At 32.1% G+C, this 12,836-nt stretch overlaps 1 protein-coding gene across 1 annotated transcript; it reads right to left on the bottom strand.

The window, feature by feature from the left end:
* Nucleotides 1–1,513: 1,513 nt before the first annotated feature.
* LOC139497363 (coiled-coil domain-containing protein 186-like) lies at nucleotides 1,514–7,475 on the bottom strand. The gene is made up of 2 exons (XM_071285574.1): nucleotides 7,383–7,475; nucleotides 1,514–4,189 (listed from the first exon to the last, which is right to left on the bottom strand). Exon 2 carries the CDS (start codon nucleotides 4,186–4,188, stop codon nucleotides 3,010–3,012), a length of 1,179 nt encoding a protein of 392 aa, XP_071141675.1. The 5' UTR covers nucleotide 4,189; nucleotides 7,383–7,475; the 3' UTR covers nucleotides 1,514–3,009.
* Between the last annotated feature and the right edge of the window lie 5,361 nt (nucleotides 7,476–12,836).

Below are 12,836 nucleotides of genomic sequence, written 5' to 3' on the forward strand. Positions count from 1 at the left end.
TATGAGTTTTGAACAGCGGTATACTACTGTTGCCTTTTTTTATATTCCACGTACAAATTTCAAATTTTCAAAACGTATTTTGTAAAGAAATACAAGGAATAGGTGCCTAGTGCATCTCAATTGCGTGTTGGGGCATAAATGTCGAAAACCAAAAAATTCTCAATACAATCTATGTGTTAGTGTAGAGGGAATGCCACATATACCACATATATAATAACTCTGAAGTCGAAATCATACTGACAAACGAGAAATGACCAATATACAAACAGCAATGCACAAATCACAACATAGAAAAACTCGAAAATGGGGAATACGAACTCTTCATAAATCGGAGCAATTACATGATCTCCGGAATAGTAAGCTGATCTGACTCCACATGTGACACTCGCCGGGTTTCTCCTTTAAAATATGTTTATAAGTTGTATCACGTCATAAGACAATGCGCAATACCCGACTGTTAACTGACTTTTATCTAACCTTTAGACATCATTAAAGTTATACACTATTGGTCATGTATATTTCAAACCCTAATAATTAATCAAATCGAAATTTTGAAATTAAAACATCTTTTCATAACACACGATAGATAACGGGTATCAACAGCATATGCATTTAAGAAAACTCTACGAACATCTATAAAAACTAAAGCATACGAAACACAAACCCGATCGCAGTTGTTCGGGAAAGTTGAACAAACCCTGCTTAAGATATTCCTCATGTGGTATTGCTCGTGTAAATGTGTAAGTGTAAAAGTCTAATTGGGAAACGTTATTTTCAAGATGAAATTATATGTAAGAAATGTGCAGGTCGTAGATTACGACCCTTGTAGGAGTTATGTAATCAAATTATGTAAAACAAACAATTTTCGTTGCCACAGCCTCATCATTTTATACCCTATTATAACACTCACTTATATGTTCATAATTATAAATTAACTGTTAACAAAGCTTTGAATTTTTGAAATACTAAATGCTTTTCTACCTTAGGAATAAATTACCATAGCTGTATTTGGCAAACCTTTTAATACTTTTTGGTCCTCAATGCCCTACAACTTCATACTTTATTTGGCCTTTTTAACATTTTTGATTCGAGCGTCACTGATGAGTCTTTTGTAGACGAAACGCACGTCTGGCGTTAATATAAAATTTCAATCCTGGTATCTATGACGAGTTTATTTACACCCACTGAGTCTATGCCACTGCTGGTGTAGATTTATTTCCACGAGGGTATTACCAGCCCAGTAGTTAGCACTTCTGTGTTGACTTGAGTTATCATTGATTATAATTATAAATCAACTGTTAACACAACTTTTAGTTTTTGAAATACTAAGGCTTTTCTATATTAGGAATAAATTACCTTAGCTGTATTTGGCAAACCTTTTAGGAATGTTTGGTCCTCAATGCCCTACAACTTCGTACTTTCTTTGGCCTTTATAACATTTTTGATTCTAGCGTCACTGATGAGACTTTTGTAGAGGAAACGCGCGTCTGGCGTAAATATAATAAAATTTCAATCCTGGTATCTATGATGAGTTTATTCATAGAACTTTGTTCTTGTTATAAACAATCGACGGATGCTATTTGCGCTGCAATATCTCAATTTAACATTCTTTAAGGCATTCCAGTATTCTCCCGACTCTGAGTAAGTGTGCATGTTGCTAATTCCTACATTTTCTGTTCAATGCTTTATAGAATGATGTAAGTCTTTTCTTTCTGATTGGCTATGGTGCTGTTTTTTTCTAAGACTTTATAATTCTGATTGTCCTGTTTGTATTTTGTGTCTCTATTCTTAACTAAAATAATGATGTCCTGTTGGTGATAATGTCCTAAACTTTGTTGCTGGTGCATTTTTACTTTTTTATAATATTTTGTCTTACTACCAAGAAGTATGCGTGCGTTTAATGTGATATAAACATATACGAACGTATCGTGTTTTTCTAAACACATATTTGTAATTTATCGAAAATAAAACAAGGACGAATTTTACTTAAAAATACCAGTTACTAACATGTGGAACTACGCAGTTTGAAAAGCGTCAACATTTTTAGGAATGAAAGTAACGCCACTTGAATAGATCAAGTTCTGGTTAAAACAGATTGATTCAAAATGAAGCAGTTTCCCCAATTTGGACAACGTATTTCAAATATCATTATCTATGATCTATTCAAAACGGTGATAATACATATTTAATCAATGATAATCTATAAATTTAAAATTGATATATTTCAATTGTGTTTTGATTTTGTTTTTGCATCATATTTATAACAAATGTATATAAGCTGCTCAACTCTTTATAAAACAAGAATAAATAAGTATTAATCAAATTAAAATATGATGTTCCGTGAAAAAGACAATGGTTTGGTTATATATTTTCCCATCTTATTGCATTAAATCTTCTAACATTTTATAATTATCTGAGAATATGTGCGTAAACATGGTATATGACGAAAACAATAAATTACAACGAAGTTCGCAGTTAAAAGTCGACAGTTCTTTTTTCAAGAAACATCATATAGAAATGCGGACTTGTTTTCATTTGCAACTAACAACTTGTTACCTGTTGGTTCGAAATGCAATGCACGCGGATAACTAAGGCCATCACGAATGGACAATATTGTTCTGCACCGCTTTCCGTCTGAGGGAAATGATTACAACGCTGTTTGTATCACTACTGACCACATACACGTTTCCATTGTTGTCTACAGATATACCCTGTGGATATTTCAGATTTTGTGTATCCTTAAATTCCCATTTTAGATTTCCATGGATATCATAGCATGTTACAGAATGGTTGTTTTTATTTGTATAATAAATATTGTCACCATGCACTGCAACATACGAATAGGATGGCATAATAAATTGAACAAGTGCCTTTTCTGATTCACCATTCCATTGAACTTCCATTATTCCTTTACCTGACTTACAGTATATCAAGGCATTTTTATTTAGAGCAATCCCATATGGATATTCACTACTTTGTATAGTTTTTTTGATTGTTCTGCTGTTAGGGTCAATAAATGTGAATAACATTTGAACCAAAACCACTGGTAACGGCAATGGAACTTTCTCTTTCAAAATATGTTAAATCAAATGCGAGTGTATCTAGCCTAATTTCAAACTCATGCATACCGTTGCTTTTCAACACAATTAATTGTCGATTTTGATAATCACAGAACATCATCTTGCCATTTGGTAGAATTGCGCAACCTCTAACATCTCCAGTAGATTGAAAATCAATTTGCATTTTGTTGCTTAGTTTGATATCATCTATGCATTTGGAAATTAAACTTGGTATCATCATCTGAGCTTCTTTGTTTTTGTTACTGTCGATAACAACTTTGCACGATTTTGAACCAACACTAACGGACCCAAAACAATCAGCCCTGCAAATGTTTTGTACGTCTTTGTTGACCTCCAAAGCAAGTGTTTTTATCTTCATGTTCTCGTTCTTAAGTACTGACTGAATACATTCTGCTTTATCAGAAACCTCTTTTTCAATGTGCTTTAACGCTAAAAATGTTTGAAGTTCTGATGCATGTTGCCTTATGTTATTTTGGTTACCTTGGAGGTCAGAAATTCCCTTTTCAATGCCTTCAATCTCACACAACAACAGCTTTATTCTCTTACTTTCATTTTCTTCATTAGCATATAATTCTTTAATTATTTTGTCCTGTATTTTGTCTAAGTGGTCGTTGATCATTTTCCGGGTTTGTTTTATATCACGTTCAATCTTTACTCTTTCATCCAAAAGACATTTTAAATTTTCCGTGCGGTCATTACGAATTCTTCGGACATTTTCCAACATTTGGACCAGCGTTTGCTCTACCTCGACAAATGCACTCGATGACTTGACATTTTGGACGATGTCATCTATTGCTGTTAAATCTTTACACTCATTGTGTGTCTCTATAACACATCGTCTACAACACGGGCAATCATGTTTCTTACAGAATATTTGATATTGTTCTTTGTGTTTTTGACATGTTTGTGCAATTTCTAATACATTGGATGGTAGCTTCTGGTACTCTGTGATAGATATAACGCTATGGTTTCTAGATGATTTTACGGCTCCATGTTGTTCACTACACTCGCCACACAGTCCCTCGTCACATTCTGAACACCACACTATTGATGCTTTGTTGATGTTTCGGAAATCGCATACACCACACACAGTCCAATTACCCGCCATACTACAAAACAAGTGAGTTTAGAATATTACAAATGGATGACACTGCAGATGTGCAAACTCTACAGAAAAATGTGAATATAATATATGTTATCATGTGATCAACTTTAGAAATGAGTATGCCTGTCATGTCATTTTTCGCGGAATTTGATCAGCTAATGACACGTCTTTTAAAAACCAGAGCACAGGTGTTGAAGCCACGCATTTCCACGGACAACTCCATGCGTGTTTTTTATACCTGTGGTTGTTTATTGCAAAAATGATTTCTGTAGATTATTCATGATGCTTTTTTTTAAATATGTAATCAACTAGCTATGTTATCATTGTATGCTATTCACCGGCATTCATTTTAGTTAATGCATCACTTGGCTATAATGTCGTCCATGCCTAGAACTTCTGACCTTATTATGTAAATTGCCCACGTTGACATTTCTTCGTCTAAGACTTTTTTTGAAAGAGCTGTATGGTTACCTTACATACGGTAAACGACATGTTATATAACGTTTTAAATAATAAAATAAAGTTGCTTTCAAGAGAGGTACGAAAGATACCATAGTAACAGTCAAACTCATAAATCAAAAACAAACTGACAACGCCATGGCTAAAAATGACAAACAGACAAACAATAATTTCAAGTTACACCTTGATTCCGAATTCTTTTTTTAAAATCACCCGATTCTATCTTAAAGCGGGAAATTTTATCTACGTTCATATTTGTGGGTAATTCAAAATATGTTATTGGGCATTTCCTTTATTGTCCGCTTATTAGCGATTTATTTGTTTGAGTGGTTTCTCTTAGGGCGACACTCTTTGAAAATGAAGAGCTAGTGTTAAGACCAACAGACGTGGTTCATATTTTGCCAAATATTACATTTTATTTCAATATATTCAAATTAATATAATTAAAAAAGAAGGGTTCTTAAATTGATCTATTTCAAAAGCCGAAATGTAAGGGGAAAAGGTTATTTTTAATAAGTGAACATCGTAGGCTCCAAAGTCCAAAGTCCACATATGTATTGTCAAACGATGACAACTTTGTGCTTTTTTCGACATATAAGCTTGAAGAAATCTTAAGTTACAGACTACGATCTATAATGTCCAATAACCAAAAGGATTCAATATGTATGATAGATTTGTAGACACGGTAATTATCGAGATAATGGGTGGTGGCCAAAGTTATTTAAACAAAAAAATTGTTATTATGTTGGCAAAACAATGATGAAAACAGATTTATCAACACAAATAATGAATAATTATGCAGTCATTACTTCTTTATTCATATTATTTATAGCTCAAATTATTTGTACAGCTTTGGCCGCACGAAGTATTATTTTTCCTTTATAAGCTTTTCGTTTCTGTAGTAACTTTAGAATTAACTTTTGAATTAAAACATGTTTTGTCTTCGTTCATCACTCAGTGGACAATAATGAACGAAATACGCATCTTAAAGAGAAATAGTATTGCTAAGCCTAAGTATGTAACTCGGCTAATGGACTGCAAGTCAAAAGAAGGTAAAACCCGACAAAGGGCAAGTGATATTTACACACAAGTAATGAAGTGTTAAGTTGCTTTGTTTCAAATTTTGGAAATTCATTTTAAATAACGAATATATATCTCCCTAATGCAAGGTCTGAATTCCTTTCACTTTTTGTTCTTTTTGTATCTTTTTAACTTTTGATTTGTTTAATAATATTAAGAATTTTGAAATAATTACAAAAATGTAGCCTCGTTCATCACCGAACAGACATTCATCGTCCAAATTCGCATCTGTACAGCGCACTTAGTACTGTTGGTGCTATTATAAGTCATATGCCAAAAAGAGTTTATTTTGTAAAAATACTTAAGTAGTAGATTATCTATCTGAAATATGTAGTTATATAACCCAATAAAAACGCATTAAAATTGTAGAATTGATATATTTTTGTTTATCAAGACTGGTGTAGAAATTCTAGATCTCAATTAAAAATATTATCCAACAATTTCAAATAAATAAATTGTTTGTGTATAAAATAACTACAGTTAAGAATTGTCGTAAATTAGCTATACTAATAGTTCGATTCGAATAGGTTCACGCATTGATTGTTTTTCTGTTGGCTTTCATGTCTGAAAATGCACACAATCATCGTATTTTGATTTAAAAGCCAAAACTGTATAAAGAGGTTTCTTTATATAAGAAGGTAAATTTTTCGAAATAAGTCCATCTAAGAACAAAATTCTAGCCATTTTTGAATTTTACTATAAAGTTTAAACTCGAGGCCATGCATTGTTTTGCAAGCTACACATTGTGTGTGTCTTAACTGAAAATAGTCTGAATAAGCTGTTAACAGTCCAACTTGATTAAAAAACGAAAGCAGTAAGTACTTTGGAATTCGGTATTTTTGTTGTACGACCGATCTGTCTATTTTAGTACATAAAGGAGGGTCGAAAAATACCCGAGGGACAGTCAAACTCATATATAGAAAAAAACACCATGGCTAAAAATAAAAAGACAAACAGACAAATAATAGCACAAAAGACACAACATAGAAAACTAAATATTAAGCAACACGAACCCCAACAAAACTGGGGGGAATGGTGATATCAGGTGCTCCAGAAGGATAGGCAGATCCTGTTCCTCATGTGGCACCCTTCGTGTTGCTCATGTTAACAAAACCCGGTAAGAAGTCTAATTCGGTAGGTCACATTCGTAGTAAAAAAAGGAAAGTGGATTGTAGTTACGAAAAAAGGAACATATGCTTAATAATCTGTGATCATTATAAGGTTGGTATGTCTACCTTCAGAAGACTAACTTAGTGTAAAATAAGTTCATAGAGTTGCCCTTTCATATCAACGTGTTTTTTTTATATGTATAAAATTAATAAGTTTATAATGTTTAGGTGGTTATATATCAGTCTTTTAAAATGGCAATTTTGCAAAATAAGGGCATGTGGGTGATCCATTGATTCTTTCTGAAGTAAAATAAATACTTATAAATAATTGGTAAATATCATATTAACTAGCTATAGTACAGATTGGCTATGGAAAATCTAGATCTCTGAACATATACGAGTTAAATCAGTGTGTAATGTACCTGTGTACGTGGCATTCCGTTTCGTGTAAAACTTACAATACACACTGGTATGATGAAGAAAATATGGTAAAGACAGTCACAATTAACAGTAGAATGATTAAAATGGATTATATATTGATTATCGTACCTTACGAATCATGAAATCGTCTTTAAAATGGTTTCAAAAGGAAACCGTCGCCACAACAAGGAAGGTAAATATGGTCACATGATAACAACTTCCTGTAAACAATTAAGTTATATTGGCGCGGGTATTTCAAACAACAGTTTATATAGATAACTCAATCAAGTTATATGACAATTTCATGGATCAGGATACAAAAGAGACATTTATATATTATATGAGTGCATGTATTAAATAAAGTAATACAAACGTATGATGACCTGTCTGGTTGTATTCAATAGTATATATCATTTAATTTAGGGTTATTTTTCAGTTTGCGAAATATGTTTTCAATACAGATATTTGTGAGATAAAAATAAACTACATGCATGGTAGTTGTGATTTCATAAAGGAGACCAGTTCAGATTCTACAATATGAGGGAATAGAATAACTTTAGCAAACTGTCAATTAAGAAGCAAATATAGTAACTGTTTGCTCTAAATGTTAAATTAAAACACAATTTAAATAATCAAAATAAAATATAAGGTTTTATGAAATTTATGCTAAGATTTTCGCTACTAAAATGCGTAGACGAAAGTAAAATAATACTGAAGTCCAAATGAAAATTCAAATCGAAAAGTCTCTATTCAAATGTTGAAATCAAAACCTTCAATACATCAAACGAATAGAAATCAACAGTCCAATTCCTGCCTTGATGCAGGCATTTCCTTATGTAGATCGCTTTGAATAATTGCTTTGTCAGTCTACATTGGCTCAGTTTCAACCAACATAAAAACAAAACAATTAAACGAATCAAAAGAAGGGTTTCAAAATTAGTTTACAATACATTAATAACAGATTTGATGTAAGTTTTGCTTTCCCAACATACAGTCGGCATTCTATATTTATTCGTTGTTTCTATATTGAATTAATCAACTTTTATGTTGGCCCTTTTATCTCGCCTACTATCGGTAATGTCGGTGTCAACGTGCAAAAAATGATGACTTATATACCGAACTCAAATAAAAACTTGTAAACTCAAAACGCAGATGTTAGCATGGTTAGTAAAAACTGACTAATTCAAACACTATCAATCAACGGGAAAATATCCGGCAATAATCATGACTTAGTAAAGGCATTGCCGTATAAAATTATGAGTAAAACCTGGTTTTGTAGCTTGCTAAACCTCAATGTTCTTATCCCAGGCAGAAAACCTTAGCCCTATAAGGCACAACTTTTTTTTTAACTTTTTGGTCCTCAATCCTCTTCAGCTTTGTACTTGTTTTGGCTTTTGAACTTTTTCATCTGAGCGTCACTGGCTAGTCTTGTGTAGACGAAACGCGGACTGGTGTATTAAATGATAAAACGGGTACCTTTAATAGCTATTATTCGTGTGTTTCTCTGTCCTATGTGTTCTTCCATTTATTTGTATTGAAGTCCTGTCGAGTAATATGGTTATTTTAATGTTATATTTAACATTGCCATAAAAGCATGAGGTTTGGCTATCCACAAAACCAGGTTCAACCCACAATTTTTCTTCTTAAAATGTCCGGTTCCAAGTCAGGAATATTGCCATTGTTATATTTTATTATTTCGTTTCTGTGTGTGTTACATTTAAGTGTTGTATTGCAGTTCTCCTCTTATATTTGATGTGCTTCCCTCAGTTTTAGTTTGTAACCCAGATTTTTTCCTCAATTGATTTATGAATTCTGAACAGCGGTATAATACTATTGCATATATAAGCCAATAAAGATACAAGGGTGAACAAAAAAGAAAAAAACACTGTCAAACACCTGTTTGTTCGAATTTCACTTAAGGGCATACGATACAGTTTTGATCCCGTATTTACAAGTTGATGAAAATTTGCATATAGGCTATTTTTTACCTGATTAAATCCAATATGGAATAAAAAATATACCTTCATGTGCTTTTTTTTGGAGTTAAATGAGGTCGACATTTTGTATATTTGCTCAAAATTCGGATTTGTGGCTGTATTTTCCCTTTCGAAAGAAAGACAACTTTTTTATTTTAAAAGATAAACAAAAAGTGTTTAATTCTCTTGTTTAAAAGAGGTTTGTCGAAATAGAAACCCATTGACGCTCAGAAGTTAATCCATCGGACACTGATCCTTTTCTGTAGAAACTATTTTTAGTATACTTTTGTATGTTATTTTGAGGTCGGTTTAGGGTTAGGTCTGGTACTGTCCGGACCTTGATTATATAGTTTAAAGTATTGGTATTCCGTCTTTCAGTTATTATAACACGGAAAACTCCCGTTATAATATGTTCAAATCTCGTTAATTCCATGAAGGTTCGACTTAGTTATATATAGTTAAAAATTATCAACCGCATATGCATGCTTAATTTAAATGGTCACTACGACGTCAAAATGTATGATTGCTATCTCGCTTTCGCGACTTTTATCACAGAAGAGACAAACCAAACTTATACCAAAATTAAAAGTAGTAATTTTATTGGTCCAGATGTACATTTCGAAAACTATTTTTTATATACTTTTGTATGTTATTTTGAGGTCGTTTAAGATTGCAAAAACTTATTAGATGGGGCCGACATGGTTAACGAAGCAAGAAAATAACTATTTGCACAAAAGGGAAGGCTAATTGAGGCTATTTCCTCAATTTGGTCTAGTCTTTTCCAGCATGTAATACGTGCAATATACTAGGGCAGGTGTTTAGGGGGACGAGCATCGGATTGGCTCTTATGCTACCCAGTCCAGGCGCTAATGAATGGCGAAGGGACAAAGAGGATCTTTTTTAAATAAAACTCTTTCTAAGACCTCATCATTTTGTCAGAAGCTTGTACATTGTAGATGTAAGAAAGGATGTCGCAGTCGTTGTTAATGTGGTCTCCAGTGCACTGCTTTATGTGCATGCGGGGTGACTGTGAATAAACATGCAATTTTGGCCGAATAGTAGTATTAGTTTTAAAAATGTTTTAGTATATAATAGTGATTTTATTATTTTTCAATCAATCCATCCAAAATTCTACATCAAAGAAATGAATTGAGGACTCATCTTTGAAATTTACGCCATTTTTTTACCCGAAGTGTCAACTTTGTATTTAAATATTTACAAAAGAATAGAATTAGGGGTTTTGAGGATGACTTCAAGCCAACAGTTTAATAACCAGCAAAAAAAAAAAACATTTTCTTTACATTTTGAAAAAAAGTTGAACATTTAAATAATGAATTGATATTTCTATGTCCGCCATTTTAGATATTACCGGAAGTAGGGGATTTCAAGACAGATTTCTTATACATTGTATCCATTAGAAGCACCAAAGAAAGGTTCCGGCGCAATGTAATGATAGTAGCAATACGTTAAAACACATTTCAATTAGCTTCCCTAAAAAAATAAGCTTATTTTAGTACAATGTTCGTCATGTTGGAATTTACTGAATTAGGGTATTTGAAAACATCTAATCTATAAAATATATCCAAAAGTAGTACAAAACAAAGATTTGTACCAACTATTATGATTGTAGCATGAACACCTTTTCAAATACTAGCCTTCGATATTGGGCTGATATAAGTATGAAGTCCGCCATTTTGGATTTTACCAGAAGTGAGACATTTTTTTCAAATGCCTCCCTATCTGAAATATAAGAGTTATAGTTGAGGAAGGTCTATGCAAAATTCCATGCTTGTAGCAGGATGTGCACAATTCATCTGAAATACGCTTGTAGCCGCCGGACTATCTTGTTAAGGTCCAACGGTGAAAATGAATCAAGTAACAATATGTTTTTCCTAGTTAAGCCACACAAAGAAAAAAACTTCTTAGATACAAAAAAAATCTTCATATCATGGATACTCTAATCTGTTTATCAGAACAATTTGTAAATGTATTTATAATAGCATGTATATTTACACCAGATGATTAATTCGGAGTTCTTCGATTATTATTTCAATCTGTGCCTGATGGTTAATAATTTGCTATGTTTCTATTGAAATGTTGATACATAGATATTGTCAGTGGAATGGCGGCTGAGGAGAATGTTTAAAATTGTTTTTTCTATCTTTTATGAAATAAAAATGACAAGAAGTATATTCTTTACGTCTGCATGGTAAACAATGTCAAAATTAGAATAAAACAAAGAGCATTTTATTTACACTAAGCCCATTTCGTTTATATATGACATATTGGTATAATAAGGGTGAACAACAACGTAAACTACTTTTCAATTAATAGTAAAATGTAAAAAAACACGTTTTTGTATCCATTTACACAAAATTGAGGATATTCATCTTCTATTTCTTTACCAACAATAGATTTTCTAAGTTGCAAACCAATGTAAAAACAACCAAATGTAATACAAATTGCCAGAAAAAAGTATTAATTATATAATGATTTGATTTTTCTTTTTTACCAAAAAAAAACATAAATTTTGGTTGTTATGGTATGGTTAAATACTTGATCTAACACAAATGAGAGAGAGAGAGAGAAAAGATACCAAAGGATATTCTTACTCATTAGAAAAAAATACAAAAAAAGAAAAACGACGAGAAGACAAACATTTTTTATAAAACAAACACAGAGCAACACAATACTGACCAACCACTAGAGGTAATCTCAGCAGATCCGACGGAAAAGCAGATTCTGCTTTACATTCGTGGTGTTTTTCACTTAGTTTAAAAATCATATCCTAATGAAATTGAATACAAGTAAAAGGTTGAGCTAGTTGTAAAACAAGGTTTTAATCCACAAATTTTTCTACATACGAAAATGCATGCACCAAGTCAGGAGTATGTTTTCCATTCGTTATGTGTGATTTGGCTTTCGAACTTGACATTTGATTGGGACTTACCGTTTTGGATTTGTCTGGGAGTTCGTTATTTTTGTTATTTTACTTTTTGTAAGTCACTTTCGAGGAAAGAAAGACGGGATGTGGTTATCATGGTTATGAAAGTAAACATGGTATGCCTGCACGGGACCAGAACCTCTTTCAAATATCATCAATATATACAGACTTTTCAAATGAGGTTTACCTAATTCAAATATATTTTTTTATAATTTATATTAAACAGATGTTATAATTTGTTTGTCAATCTCTCTAAATAAGTCTACAACTGTATGTATATTGGATGTATACCGGATTCAATTAAAATCAGTTTTCCACTAGTGGAAACTGTCAGGATACATTTAAGGTTGATGGATATAATACCTGCTCACTTGTTTAGTGTTTTGTCATTATAATCCTCAAGTGTTATATGTTTGTTTAAAACTATGTTTTCGTAGATAAAAGAAAATGGTTTGACTTTTATAATTGCATTGAGTTATTTGTGTCATATTTTTTCAATTAATTACACTATTGCATATTAATTAAAACACCTTTTCATGAAAAAGAGAAATGCCTTGAATTTTTCTCTTCATTTGACTCTTTCCTTATAATCCAGAGAATTAATGATAATCTGAATATAATTATGTGGACATAGGTTTAGAGTAAAAGTTCACAGTAGCTGGT

The sequence above is a fragment of the Mytilus edulis genome, chromosome 12 (genome assembly GCF_963676685.1).
Source record: "Mytilus edulis chromosome 12, xbMytEdul2.2, whole genome shotgun sequence".
NCBI classification, from domain to species: domain Eukaryota; kingdom Metazoa; phylum Mollusca; class Bivalvia; order Mytilida; family Mytilidae; genus Mytilus; species Mytilus edulis.